Source organism: Zea mays, chromosome 1 (genome assembly GCF_902167145.1).
Source record: "Zea mays cultivar B73 chromosome 1, Zm-B73-REFERENCE-NAM-5.0, whole genome shotgun sequence".
Taxonomy (NCBI): domain Eukaryota; kingdom Viridiplantae; phylum Streptophyta; class Magnoliopsida; order Poales; family Poaceae; genus Zea; species Zea mays.
This window is the reverse complement of record NC_050096.1, coordinates 48599702-48614827: the sequence shown is the minus strand read 5'-3', so window position 1 is coordinate 48614827 and position 15126 is coordinate 48599702. Positions and strand designations below refer to the sequence as shown.

Below are 15126 nucleotides of genomic sequence, written 5' to 3'. Positions count from 1 at the left end.
CTGCCATTATAATAGGTAACCTACGTAACCAGTTAAATTTACAAATTACCAGAAAATGTATTGCAGCGTTAATCAGCGCACATTTGTACTCAAAGATAGTAGATAGGGTTTTCCAAATCATTCTCCATATTATTATAGTTCTTTAGGAAATCAAGATACAGCAAAGCAGCTCGGTGCCTACAGGTGCTGTAGGTTCTTCTACCAGGCTGCAGTATCCAAAGACTTGTCGTTGGCAATTGGCATGGCAGTTTGGCAACAATGCGACGGTAGGCAAATGTACTTGAACCCACCGTCACGCGGTTGTGTAGGACCTGCCGTTCGCCAAATTTTGTCCACAAGTCCGAAATTCCCCGAGGCGCTGCTCGCATCAGCTGCTTGTGGACGGGTGTAATTTCCTGGTAGGCTGTCGGCAATGGAGCGAGAAATGTTCCAGTATAAACGAAAAACTCAAAAGCGTTGGACGAACAAATTTTGAACCGATGAAACCATCAGAAACCTTGTCTCAATCGAACTAAGAAAACGTTGTCCAAACCTATCAAACCATCTTTGGTCGGCCCAGCTATGTTGTATAATTGATAGACAATTGATTGGAACACAAATCATGCGAGCACGCGCGCAAAGATCACGTCTAGCACAAAACGCGGACTGGCACTTCCTCCTGAAAAATTACAGGACGTGAGCATGTTTGATTGGCTTTAATCTGTACCGTCTCATGCTATTTCTACAGTGTTTATATCTATATAAATTACAGCTGCAACAGTCAAAATAAACTGGCTTTAATCCGAAGCGTTTCCTTCGTACACACGGGTACCAAACAATTTCACGAGGAACTGAATACGAGCTAGCCGTAGCCCAGAGCTGAAAACAGAGGAGGGGGGATGGAGCCCCGACGACAAAGTGGTCGCACGTCACCAGAAAACTACGCTTGCATCCAGCCCGGCCGAACTCCGCCACCAGTTGCCAACCAAACCGAGCACACTTTCAATAATCGAGCTGTCGAATCCGGCAGCCATTTCCCCTCCCCGTAATTTTCCTTCACCTTTCCAACTTCTTTTCCCCCATGGACCCCTGCTCTATTCTTTTCGCCTCTGTCACCCCGCCCGTTGCGCTCGGAAATCTGCAGCCTCGCCCTCGCGTACACACAACACGACACCTCCCCGGCCGCCTGTGTCCAGCGTTCACGAATCTGCTGAGACAAAATTTGGAAAGGTACGACAGAGATTTGAACCGTGTTTGAAGCTGAAGGTCTACGCCCGTCGACCGGTTTGTCGCCGAGTGAGTGTAATGCGTTCAGAACAGTCGCCGCGCCCTGCGCCGCCGGAAACGAAGACGCCGTAGAGAGCTGGGAGCGACTGGGACAGCCGCACAGGGCCGTGAGGCGTGACGGTGCAGCGTGTGCGTGTGGGAGACGAGTCAACGCGGCAACGGCACAGCGGGAGCGGTTGAGTTCAAACCGAACCCGCCATCTCGTGCCGAGCAACTCCGCTCCACGCCAACTAAACTCCCCGACACGAGAGATCACTGTTTTACCCGGAGTAGAGTGGAATGCGAGTATGCGACGAGGAGGAAAGGAAATCGCCAGGAATTCTTCGCTCCCGCCAACCGTTTTAGTAGCCATACCCATACCCTCCGACGTCCGACCCGCCCGCCCCTTAGCCACCCGGAGCGCCATTCGCACCCCCTGCCCGTGTGGCTCCGCTCCGCTCTGCTGTGCTGCCTGCGCGGCGCGATCGGCCTCGACCCGCTGGGTCTGGGTGAGAGAGTAAAATGGGCAACCTGGTCTCGGGTGCCGCGGCGGCGAGCGGCGGCGGCGGGAAGCTGGTGATGGCGGACGGCAGCGTGCGGGCGCTCAGCGAGCCGGTGTCCGTGGCGGAGCTCATGATGGACCACCCGCGCCACTTCGTCGTCGACGCGCGCGTGCTCAAGGCGCTGGCCCGGCGGGAGCGCCATCATCATCAGCAGCAGCAGCAGGGCGGCGGGGCCAAGGTCGCGCCGCTGCCGGCCGACCACGTGCTCGGCGCCGGCGGGGTGTACGTCCTGCTGCCGGCCACGCGGGGCAAGGTGTCGGCCGAGGAGGCGCGCCGCGCGCTGTCGGCGGCGCGGTCCCGATCGATGCGGGGCCTCAGGCGCCAGCTGTCGTCGTCCAAGAAGAGCCAGCAGGCGGAGGCAGCTGCCGCCCAAGAGTCGCCGCAGCAGGAGGCGACCGCTGAGTCCTCCCCTGAGGACGAGGACGACGCGGAGGCGGCGGCGAGGCCGGAAGGGTTCGAGGAGCACCGCCTGGCGTTCCTGAGCCGGGAGCTGTCGTGCAAGGGGTGGAAGCCCAGCCTGCGGACCATCGAGGAGCGCGATCTGCCCAAGAAGACGCCCCCCCAATTGGCTCTTCTTCTGGTAAAGCTCCATTGCCTCCTCTGATCCGTGAGCCGATCGAGAAGGTGTCGGCCGAGGAATCGTCTTTGTTGTTTTTTTTCTTCTATTCTTCCTTGTCAAAATCAGATGTGGTTGAAGACGTTGAACCCGTCGTAAGACCAACATGTTTGTATTTAGGAAAACACCAAAAAAAACCCTTGCAAATTAGGGGTTGTCAACTACCCACCTGCATCTTTTTTTTTGTGTCAAATTCCTCCCTCTAAGTTCAGAAGGTTGTAATCTTATACTATCCGGCAAACAACACGTCGTTATTTTTTACGGCTCGATTAAAAATGTACTTCAACTAGCTAAAATCAACTTCAATAGTTCTCTAAACAACTCTCTAAATCTTAAATTTAAGAAGTAAACAGAAAAATGTTTCTCCAATAATTCTTTAAATAGATTTCCTAAATTTATTTACTTGCTATCCAATCCTATTTACTCTTCGCATTTGACAACTCGATAGGACCTCCCTAAATACAGTTGATGCCCATTTCTTCACACTCGCGTGATTATTTTTTCCCTTCTCACACAATTGTGTGAGGTAGCCAGACATGCCACACTCTTTTTTCAACTTTCTAGCACAATGATGTAGCTAGGTATAACACATGTGACATAAGTTTCTTCTTCACCGTTGGACCACTACTGCCCCATATGTTGCGCCACCAGACCAGCTCTCCTCCACATGTCGTGTCGACCGGTCTTTTCTCCTCCGCTCTCGACATCCCCTGCTCTCAACCCTGCCGACGGTGAGATCCGATGGAGGCAGGGCTGCCAAAGCTAGATTCATAATCGAACTACTTCTTAAATATGAGCAACTATTGGAGACTAAGCTATTTTTTACTCTCGATAGCTATTTAGCATCTTGCTAAACATGATTTTAGCAAGCTCATCTTTAGAGAATTATTGGAGTTGTTGTTGACTCCCCTAGGCAGATGGTCGTTGCCGCCACTCGGCTAATGCCCAACACGACCTACTCGGCGGAGGTGCGGGTGCTCAATGTGAGCTCCTTGCCGCTCAGAGTGTTCTCCTTCTCCTCGACAGGAGGGCTCCATTTAGCGGGGGTGCAGGTGCTTATCTACTAGGGATGACAGTGAGGTATTCTCCATTGGGAAATAGCTCCACATCTCTGTCCCCTCGACGAAAGGATTTTTCTATGGGGATCACCACAAATGTTTGTGGGGGACGTTTCTTTCCCATCCCTGTTCCCCGCAGGGATAAATCTCTTACGGGATCCTTATCCCCGCTTAAATCATAATTAGGACTTACCTCCTTTGTTATTAATACAAAACATTGTCACTTATACACATTGTCAGATGTAAGAAATCATTAGATGTACATCAAAATAAACACATCTGTAGAATGAGTAATCTCTTGAAAAGATAATTATTTATTTTTATCATTAACTATTACACGAAAACATCGTCACCTACATGTTTAACGGGGGAATGCTTCCTCGTCCCTCCCCGTCCTCGTTTACCTGTCAAAGATTTTTTTCCATTTACATCCTCGTGGGGAAAAGAACTTGCCCATCCCCATCCTCTAGTAGAGGAATTACCCGCCGGGAATCGGGGATTGGGTCCCCATTGCCATCTCTATGCTCGGCATGAGCTCCCCGATGCGAGCTCCCCAACAATGGAGCAATGGGCCGAGAAGATCTTCGGCTCAGGCAGGCGAAAATGGAGCAAATACACCGCAAGGTCTTGTTTTCATGGATAGTGCAGAAGGTGTACAAAAATTGATGAAGGATCATGAGGGCCTAAAGGTTTGTAAATTATTCATTGTGAAGCCTCCTAGAACGTCACAACCAACCATAATGGATATGATAGCGATAACTCATATAATAGTGATGCATGGGAAGGTGAAGAAGAATATGATGCATGGGAAGATGAAGAAGGATATGTCTCATGGGAAGCTGACGAAGAGAATTAAGATTTATATGTGATCAAGAATAGCAATAACTACAAACAAAACTAGAAAGAACCTACCGAAAAGTTAACAACTGAAATCAATAATGCAAGAGTTTATTTGACAGATAAACCTAATGAAGATTGTCATAGTCCCTTCAATTCTAATGATGAGGGTATATATGTGCATAGGTCCCTCGAGGTTGATTGTGTGAGGTTTGACGATGTAACATGAGACACCAAATTATGGATGTTGGCACAATTTTTATTGATGTAAAGCAGTTCAGAGAGGCACTAAAGAATTTGATCATTTTGTGAGGGTAGAGATGTTATGAGGTCTAAGAAAGATCTCGTGCAAGTTTTAATCAAGTACAAAAATGTAGATTGTCCTTGGTATATCTATGCCTCTAGACTTCCTGATGGTTGTTCCTTCAAGATCAAGAAGTATGTAAAAGTTCATAGTTGTGGGAAATGTCACGCAATCAAGCAAATGGATTCTAAATGAATTGGCACCGAGTAGGAGCATTTATTTAGGACTAAGAAAGATTGGCAAGTGAAATCCTTTAGGTACATCATTCTTAGAGATACATAGGTGGGGATATTACTTACCAAATTCTATAAAGTGAATAGATATGTAGTGCAATAGATAGGTGGTGACTACCAAGAACAAAATAGAAGGATACAATATTATGCTCACACAATGTTATCTATTAGTCCTAGAAGTTGCATAGTGATAAAATGCTTTGTGGATCCAGCATGAGCGATAAATCTTAGATTTAAGAGGATGTATGTGTCCTTTGATGTTCAAGTAAAAGCTTTCTTGGCTGGTTGTTAACCTTTCATTGGTTAGATGGCACCATGTGAAACTTCCAAATGGAGGGCATATTTTAACTGCACAAGAAAGAGATACAAACAACAATCTTTTTCCCTATAGCATTTGCTTTGGTATAGGTTGAAAACGGTAATGCATGGACATGGCTTTTGGAGCCATTGGTGCAATCCAATTAGCAAGAAGAGCACTATGGTGGATTGACAATTATGAGTGATAGACAAAAGGTATTGTTACTGTGTAGTTTAATGTTCTTTTCATTTGCTTTATGTTTAGTTTCTCTTTCCCATAGTTCATTTCATTTGGCTTTATCCAATGCCTCAAATTTATTGTCAAAGTTATTTTCCTACATGTAGACCGCAGGTACTGTTTGAGGCACTTGTATGCAAATTTCTCAAGGGTTGGATTCAAGGGCCCTCGACTTAAGGAGCTAGCGGATAGGGCTACATATACATGCAAAGAGTTCGATTTTAAACAAGTGATGGATGAAATTAAAAAAGAGAATACTAGAGGCTAGAAATGGTCATCTGACATTGATATTAAGCATTGTTCAAGGCATAGGTTCAGCCCCCATGTTAAAACTGACTTGGTAGTTAATAATATTAGCGAGTCCTACAATGCTTGGATTTTGGAGGCGAGAGAAGAACTCGTGTGCACCGTGGTAGATCACATTAGGACTAAGTTGATGGAGTCTATTAACATCAAAATAGATGGTGTAGAGAAGGACACATTGTTCATGGCTCTAAATTATCAAAAAAGCTTGAGGTAGAGAAGAGAAATGCTTCATATTGCAAGGTCATGTGTATTGGACATGGGATATGGAAAGTTACGAGCAAAGAAATTCAATATATTGTTGATATTAATAATCACAAGTGTAGATGCTTCAAGTGGGATGTTACTGGAGTGCCATGTTTACATGTAGTGGTTGTTATTCACCAGTTCAAACACAAGCCAAAAAACTATATGTCATTATTCTTCACTAGGAAGAAATATACAGCCACATACAAGGGTATGATCACACCTATACTAGACAAACACAGTGTTTAAGGATACTTGCCAGACGTTGATCCTTCATTGTATCATGCCCAACCTGGAAGACCAAAGAAGAAGCAAGTTATAGCTCAAGGAGAACCTCATGTTGACGCCAAAGCCTCATAAAAAGGTTGCAATCAAATGCTCCAATTGCCACACTTGTGGTAACAATGTTAAGGGATGTGGAGTGCCACTTAGACCTAATTGGGAGCCTAGGAAGGAGCTAGGTACACTGGGGTAAGTGACTTACTGTTTATTTTGCATTTCTATCAATAAAAATACTAATTTAAAAAGCTACATTTGTAATTTTAGGCGTCTATTGGTGTTCCTTGTGCATCTCAACCAACATGTGAAGGTTCAAGCCTCAACCAACATGTGAAGTTCCAATTCGTGAAAGCAACCAATACAATTTCGTTCCATTTGCAAGCTCAGTGTTCATAAACAACGGTCGATAAAAGGGGCCAAAACCTATGCTCCCTTTTCCCCTTCAGAATTTCCGGTCAAAGGAGCGCCATGATTGCGTCGATGCTACTTCTAGCGACCATGATTTGCTAAGTCCATGGAGAAACCCGAGTCACTGTTATGAAGAAATGTGTTCCTTTGCTCATGCGCAAGAAGTTAGGAGTAGACCTCCACCATGAGTGGCTCTTACTTGGTCATCAGGACCGTCACAATGGAGTTAAAACTCCTTGTCAAGGCCGAAGAGAATATAGAAGATGAGTTCTTCATATTCAATTGGCTTGCCGACAAAGATCATTTCATTAGCAAGCGCTCAACATTTGGTCATGTATTTTGTGATGGACCTATCGCCTTTTCTTCTAATTGGTTGGCACAATTCTTGTGTTGATCAAACATGGCCTAGTTATAAAGGAAAACGTTCCCTATATGATGCTCCATATTGTCGTCGTAGTGGCACTTGTTGCCACTTCTGTCATGACATCTTTTACCATGGATGAGCCACAATGTTGTTTGTCGCCACCTGTGTCATTATATCTTTTGTCGTTGATGAGAGAAGGTATACAAGTATTTGTTGATCTGTTGTACACTATTTGTTATAGGTACGGTTGGCGGTGTGAACTTCTTTGTCTTCATGTTGTAATTTCACTATAGCTTGCACCACGATCTTGTAGGCCTTCTAGGCGCGGTGTCGCACCACGACCTTGTTCCTTCCATAGTCTATTGTTCGTCTTCTTGACCTTCTCGTCGACGGTAAGACTAATTAGAAAATTTGCGGCTAAAGTGGTAGCTATAAAATTGTGGTGACTAGATTATCGAGTCTAATTAGCGTCTTGGATTATTATATCAAAGATGAGAGGTATCTAAAATCCTTGCATTCTTGGTAGAGTTAATGTCTATATATTTTATATTATAGTTCAATCCTTTAAACGATGTTGTATACAACTAGAACCTCTTAGTTAATACAAAATGTAATATAATTGATCTATGACTTAATCTTAGTTAAACTGTCATACAATAAGGGAATTATGCTAGATAGGTATGTTTAACACTTTTCGTTCCCTTTCTCTGTCCCAATGAATGCCTGACTGCTGTGATCATGTATCTTGTCAAAATGCATTTACGATGGCATGATGCATGGATAAGCTGGTATAACGCAACCGTAATGTATTTATATGTGTGGAAAGGTCTCCAAATGACTGTTCCCATGTTGCCGCTGACACACGTTTTCACCGCGCCTGTTCTTCAACTTCAAACCTTTACGGCCGATTGTACGATTATGAACATGACTGGAAATGTCAAGCTCACTCACTTACGCTAACGCCTCTCGATCCAGCCTCGCACGTCAGTTGGTTCCGGATTGCATTGCAGGCTTGCTTGCGCAAGAATGCAAGGCTGATGCGACTGCCATGACTCTGCAAGCAACACGGACGGGCGTCACGGGCCAGAAAGAGACAGACGCAGAGCTTAGCGCTTTTGCGTTGCCTACGCGAACAAATTTAACACTTCTATTTTGTGTCAAATTTTAACAGATACTCCAGAATTTGTAAAAGAAGCATTCGAATCCCCAATTTCTTCTCGAAACAAGATGAAACCAAGCAGCGACGCGCGGAGATTGGAAAAAACGAGGTCACAATTAATTTCGCGTTGGGTTTGGTCGCGATTAGAATTAGGGATAACAACGGACATATTTTACCTGCATGCCTACGGATAAAAACCCTATAAAGTGTGGGTTTGCAACCACGGACACGGGTACAGGTTTGATTCTTAACTCGATGGATTTTTTTCTGGCAGGTACAAAAAAATTATACCCATATCCATTAACATGCATACCCGTATTGAATATATATATATAAACTTACAATGAATTTTTGACAAAGAATATTTAATAATCTTTATGTACATATGATTATTGAAAGCAAATTTCCTATACTTTAAAGCATGTTCGAACCTGTCGGGGACCATAATTAGGGGTACCCCCAAGACTCCTAATCTCAGCTGGTAAACCCCATCAGCACAAAGCTGCGAAGGTCTGATGGGCGCGATTCAGGCCAAGGCTCCGCTCAAGGGACACGATCCCGCCTCGCCCGAGCCCGACCTCGGGCAAAGACAGCCGACCCCGGAAGATTCACGCCTCGCCCGAGGGTCCCCTCAAGCAAACGGATGCACCATCGACTCGCCCAAGGCTCAGCTCGGGTAGGCTTCGCGGAGAAGCAACCTTGGCCAAATCGCCACACCAACCGACCATATTGCAGGAGCATTTAATGCAAGGATCGTCTGACATCTTATCCTGACGGGCGCTCCAGTCGACAAGGCCGAAGTGACCGCAGTCACTTCGCCGCTCCACTGACCGACCTGACAGGAATACAGTGCCGCCTGCCCTGCTCCGACTGCCGTGCCACTCGCCAGAGTAAGGTCGACAGCGGCTAAGTCCAGCCTCGGGCGACATAGGAAGCTCCGCCTCGCCCGACCCCAGGGTTCCCCCCCCCCCGTCTCGGCCTCGAAAGATGGACTTCGCCTCGCCTGACCCCAGGGCTTGGACTCAACCACGACTTAGAAGACGACGAACTCCGCCTCGCCCGACCCCAGGGCTCGGACTCAGCCTCGGCTCCGGAAGACGACGGACTCCGCCTCGCCCAACCCCAGGGCTCGGACTCAGCCTCGGCTCTGGAAGACGATGGACTCCGCCTCGCCCGACCCCAGGGCTCGGACTCAGCCTCGACCTCGGAGGAATCGCCACCTCGCCCAAACTCGGGTCCGGACCGGCCACGTCGCCAGGGGGGTCATCATTACCCTACCCCTAGCTAGCTCAGGCTACGGGGAACAAGACCGGCGTCCCATCTGGCTCACCCCAATAAACAAGTAATGATGACACCCTGCACGCTCCACGACGACGGCAGCTCCCAGCCCCTTACGTCAGCAAGGAGACGTCAGCAAGGATCCGACAGCCCCGACAGCTGTACTTCCGCAGGGCTCCAGTGCTCCTCCGACGGCCACGACATCACATGAATAGGGTGCCAAAACCTCTCCGACTGCCACGACGGCATGTACTTAGGGCTCTAGCTCCTCTCTGCTAGACACGTTAGCACACTGCTACACCCCCATTGTACACCTGGACCCTCTCCTTACGCCCTTAAAAGGAAGGTCCAGGGCTCTCGTACGAGAAGGTTGGCCACGCGGGAGAACGGGCCGACGCATAAGGCTCTCGCTCTCTCTCTCTCTCTCTCTCTCTCTCTCCCACGCGAACGCTTGTAACCCCCTACTGCAAGCGCATCCATCCGCCCTGGGCGCAGGACAACACGAAGGCCGCGGTTTCCCTTTACTGTTTTCCCCCCTTTGTGTCCCGTCTCGGGCCGACCCATCTGGGCTGGGACACGCAGCGACAATTTACTCGTCGGTCCAGGGACCCCCCGGGGTCGAAACGCCGACAGTTGGCGCGCCAGGTAGGGGCCTGCTGCGTGTTGACGAACAGCTTCCTGTCAAGCTCCAGATGGGTAGTCTCCAGCAACCTCTCCAACCCGAGACGATGCTCCGTTTCGGGAGTCTTGAGTTCATGTCCCTCGACGGCAGCTACGACATGATACTCCTTCCTCCGCCACGCGACAGCGGCAATGGCGACCGTCAGCCCGCTCGCCGGCGGCGGAATCAACGACGTCTTCCCCACATGGCGGAAGAACAACATCCGGGTTTGTCCCGTCACCTCCCCCACCGACGGAGGAGGAGGCGGGGCAACCATGGCCAAGCAGGAGGCGGCACCTCGTCGGCTGTCGAGCAAGTCGACGACGCCGGCGCCCCAGCGGGGGACACGTCGGGCTTCGACCTTGAGTCTGAGACGAAGACGAGTGTCGTTTCCCCGCAACACGCCAACCCCAAGCAGACGAATGACGCCAGCACGCTTGCGAAGGACTTGCTGGGCGTCGCCCTCGTACCTAAGACAACGGTGCAGTCCGCCCCTGACGCGACTTCGTCACCGCCCGTCGACCAAGAGGTACCGACCGATTCCCATCTCATGCCTTTTGGATTCAGCTTCGACCCACCAAGCGACCTCGCTTCGGTGGAAGCCTCCATAGAGGCATGTACCAACCCTCTGGGGTACCATATACGGTCGCCCTAGGACAGACTGACGGCCGTCTCGACCTACGGACCCTCGGGTTCCGAGGAAGATGACGAGCCCGACTTTTGTTGGGATTTCTCCGGGCTCGGTAACCCCAGTGCCATGCAGGACTTCATGACCGCATGCGACTAATGCCTCTCCGATTGTTCCGATGGTAGCCGCAGCTTCAGCGATGAGGACTGCGGCCCAAGTCGTGAATGTTTCCACGTCGATCTAGAGGGTCCCGGCGAAGGCAACCATCTTGGTATGCCAGAAAACGGCGATCCCCCTAGGCTTGCGCCTCACGTTGATATCCTTCGGGAGCTAGTTGTGGTCCCAGTCCCTGCGGGGGGTCAGGATGCACAGCTCGAGCAAATCCGCGAGATGCAGGCCAGGCTCGACGAGGGAGCAGGAACACTTGAGCAGTTCCGGCGGAACATCGGGCAGGAATGGGCAGACCAAGCTCCGGCCGGAGAAGCGCGTCATCTACCCCAGGGCATCCAGCACCGCATTACCGACGACGTCAGGGCAAGGCCGCCACCGGCTTCCAGTGGGGTCGGCCAGAACCTGGCAGCAGCAGCAATACTACTCCGCGCGATGCCGGAACTATCGACCACCGAAGGGTGGCGTATCCAGGGAGAGCTCAAGAATCTCCTGGAGGATGCCGCGGTCCGACGGGCCGAAAGCTCTGCCTCCCGAAAGCAGGGGTACCCCTCGAAGCATCACGCCACGACTTCCCGATTCACGCGGGAAGCCTCGGTCCACACCGGGCGCACGCGCAACACGGCGCCTGCGGCCCCGGGTCGCCTCGGCAACGAGCACCACCACAGCAACCGTCGAGCCCACCTCGACGAGAGGGTGCGCCGAGGCTACCACCCCAGGCGTGGGGGACGCTACGACAGCGGGGAGGATCGGAGCCCCTCGCCCGAACCACCCGGTCCGCAGGCTTTCAGCCGGGCCATACGACGGGCGCCGTTCCCAACCCGGTTCCGAACCCCGACTACCATCACAAAGTACTCGGGGGAGACGAGGCCGGAACTGTGGCTCGCGGACTACCGACTGGCCTGCCAGCTGGGTGGAACGGACGATGACAACCTCATCATCCGCAACCTCCCCCTGTTCCTCTCCGACACCGCTCGAACTTGGCTGGAGCATCTGCCTCTGGGGCAGATCTCCAACTGGGACGACCTGGTCCAAGCCTTCGCCGGCAACTTCCAGGGCACGTACGTGCGCCCTGGGAACTCCTGGGATCTCCGAAGCTGCCGCCAGCAGCCGAGAGAGTCTCTCCGGGACTACATCCGGCGATTCTCGAAGCAGCGCACCGAGCTGCCCAACGTCACCGATTCGGACGTCATCGGCGCGTTCCTCGCCGGCACCACCTGCCACGACCTGGTGAGCCAGCTGGGTCGCAAGACCCCCACCAGGGCGAGCGAGCTGATGGACATCGCCACCAAGTTCGCCTCTGGCCAGGAGGCGGTTGAGGCCATCTTCCGAAAGGACAAGCAGCCCCAGGGCCGCCAGTCGGAAGACGTCCCCGAGGCGTCCGCTCAGCGCGGCACCAAGAAGAAGAACAAGAAGAAGTCGCAAGCGAAACGCGACGCCACCGACGCGGACCTTGTCGCCGCCGCTGAGTACAAGAACCCTCGGAAACCTCCTAGAGGTGTCAATCTCTTCGATAAGATGCTCAAGGAGCCATGCCCCTATCATCAGGGGCCCGTCAAGCACACCCTTGAGGAGTGCGTCATGCTTTGGCGCCACTTTCACAAGGCCGGGCCACCTGCGGAAAGTGGCAGGGCCCACAACAACGACAAGAAGGAGGATCACAAGGCAGAGGAGTTTCCCGAGGTCCACGACTGCTTCATGATCTACGGTGGGCAAGTGGCGAACGCCTCGGCTCGGCACCGCAAGCAAGAGCATCGGGAGGTCTGCTCGGTAAAGGTGGCGGCGCCAGTCTACCTAGACTGGTCCGACAAGCCCATCACCTTCGACCAGGGCGACCACCCCGACTGCGTGCCGAGCCCGGGGAAATATCCGCTCGTTGTCGACCCCGTCATCGGCAACGTCAGGCTCACCAAGGTCCTCATGGACGGGGGTAGCAGCCTCAACATCATCTACGCCAAGACCCTCGGGCTCCTACAGATCGATCTGTCCTCGATCCGGACAGGCGCGACGCCTTTTCACGGGATCATCCCCGGGAAACGCGTCCAACCCCTCGGACAACTCGATCTGCCCGTCTGCTTCGGGACTCCCTCCAACTTCCGAAGGGAAACCCTCACGTTCGAGGTGGTCGGGTTCCGAGGAACCTACCACGCAGTAATGGGGAGGCCATGCTACGCCAAGTTCATGGCCGTCCCCAACTACACCTACCTCAAGCTCAAAATGTCGGGCCCCAACAGGGTCATCACCGTTGGCCCCACGTACCGACACGCGTACGAATGCGACGTGGAGTGCGTGGAGTACGCTGAGGCCCTCGCCGAATCTGAGGCCCTCATCGCCGACCTGGAGAGCCTCTCCAAGGAGGCGCCAGATGCGAAGCGCCACGCCGGCAACTTCGAGCCAGCAGAGACGGTTAAGTCCGTCCCTCTCGACCCCAGCAACGACGCCTCCAAGTAGATACGGATCGGCTACGAGCTCGACCCCAAATAAAAAGCAGTGCTCGTCGACTTTCTCCGCGCGAACGCCGAAGTCTTTGCGTGGAGTCCCTCAGACATGCCTGGCATACCGAGGGATGTCGTCGAGCACTCGCTGGATATCCGAGCTGGAGCCCGACCCGTGAAGCAGCCTCTGCGCCGATTCGACGAAGAAAAGCGCAGAGCCATAGGCGAGGAGATCCACAAGCTGATGGCTGCAGGGTCATCAAAGAGGTATTCCATCCCGAATGACTTGTCAACCCTGTGCTTGTGAGAAAGAAAGGAGGGAAATGGCGGATGTGTGTAGACTACACTGGTCTAAACAAAGCATGTCCGAAGGTTCCCTACCCTCTGCCTCGCATCGATCAAATTGTGGATTCCACTGCTGGATGCGAAACCCTGTCTTTCCTCGATGCCTACTCAGGGTATCACCAAATCAGGATGAAAGAGTCCGACCAGCTCGCGACTTCTTTCATCACACCTTTTGGCATGTACTGCTACGTTACTATGCCATTTGGTTTGAGGAATGCGAGTGCAACGTACCAAAGGTGCATGAACCACGTGTTCGAAGAGCACATTGGCCGGACCGTCGAGGCCTATGTCGACGACATCGTAGTCAAGACGAGGAAAGCCTCCGACCACCTCTCCGACCTTGAAACGACATTCAAGTGTCTCAAGGCGAAGGGCGTAAAACTCAATCCCGAGAAGTGCATCTTCGGAGTCCCCCGAGGCATGCTCTTGGGGTTCATCGTCTCCGAGCGGGGCATCGAGGCCAACCCGGAGAAAATCGCGGCCATCACCAACATGGGGCCCATCAAGGACTTGAAAGGCGTACAGAGGGTCATGGGATGCCTTGCGGCTCTGAGCCGCTTCATCTCACGCCTCGACGAAAGAGGCCTACCTCTGTACCGACTCTTAAGAAAGACCGAGTGCTTCACTTGGACCCCCGAGGCCGAGGAAGCCCTCGGGAACCTGAAGGCGCTCCTTACAAACGCACCCATCCTGGTGCCTCCCGCTGCCGGAGAAGCCCTCTTAATCTACGTCGCCGCTACCACTCAAGTGGTCAGCGCCGCGATCGTGGCCGAAAGGCGAGAAGAAGGGCATGCATTGCCCGTCCAGAGGCCGGCCTACTTCATCAGTGAGGTACTGTCCGAGACCAAGATCCGCTACCCACAAATTCAGAAGCTGCTGTACACGGTGGAAGTTGCGACACTACTTCGAGTCTCATCCGGTGACTGTGGTGTCATCCTTCCCCCTGGGGAGATCATCCAGTGCCGAGAGGCCTCGGGTAGGATTGCAAAGTGGGCGGTGGAAATCATGGGCGAGACAATGTCGTTTGCCCCTCGGAAGGCCATCAAGTCCCAAGTCTTGGCGGACTTTGTGGCTGAATGGGTCGACACCCAACTCCCGGCAGCTCCGATCCAACCGGAACTCTGGACCATGTTTTTCGACGGGTTGCTGATGAAAACAGGGGCAGGCGCGGGCCTGCTCTTCATCTTGCCCCTCGGGAAGCACCTCCGCTACGTGCTACGCCTCCATTTCCCGGCGTCCAACAATGTGGCCGAGTATGATGCTCTGGTCAACGGGTTGCGCATCGCCATCGAGCTAGGGGTCCGATGCCTCGACGCTCGCGGTGACTCGCAGCTTGTCATCGACCAAGTCATGAAGAACTCCCACTGCCGCGACCCGAAGATGGAAGCCTACTGCGACAAGGTTCGGCGCCTGGAGGACAAGTTCTACGGGCTCGAGGTCAACCACGTCGCCCGGCGGTAC

At 52.0% G+C, this 15126-nt stretch overlaps 1 protein-coding gene across 1 annotated transcript; it reads left to right on the top strand.

The window, feature by feature from the left end:
* The first annotated feature begins 636 nt into the window (after window positions 1-636).
* LOC103634550 (Multidrug resistance protein ABC transporter family protein) lies at window positions 637-2704 on the top strand. The gene has a single exon (XM_008656605.4). It carries the CDS (start codon window positions 1768-1770, stop codon window positions 2410-2412), a length of 645 nt encoding a protein of 214 aa, XP_008654827.1. The 5' UTR covers window positions 637-1767; the 3' UTR covers window positions 2413-2704.
* Window positions 2705-15126: the final 12422 nt, after the last annotated feature.

Bases quoted from the DNA above. Each gene is read 5' to 3' on its own strand.
- LOC103634550 (XM_008656605.4), top strand. From the start codon at position 1,768: ATGGGCAACCTGGTCTCGGGTGCCGCGGCGGCGAGCGGCGGCGGCGGG.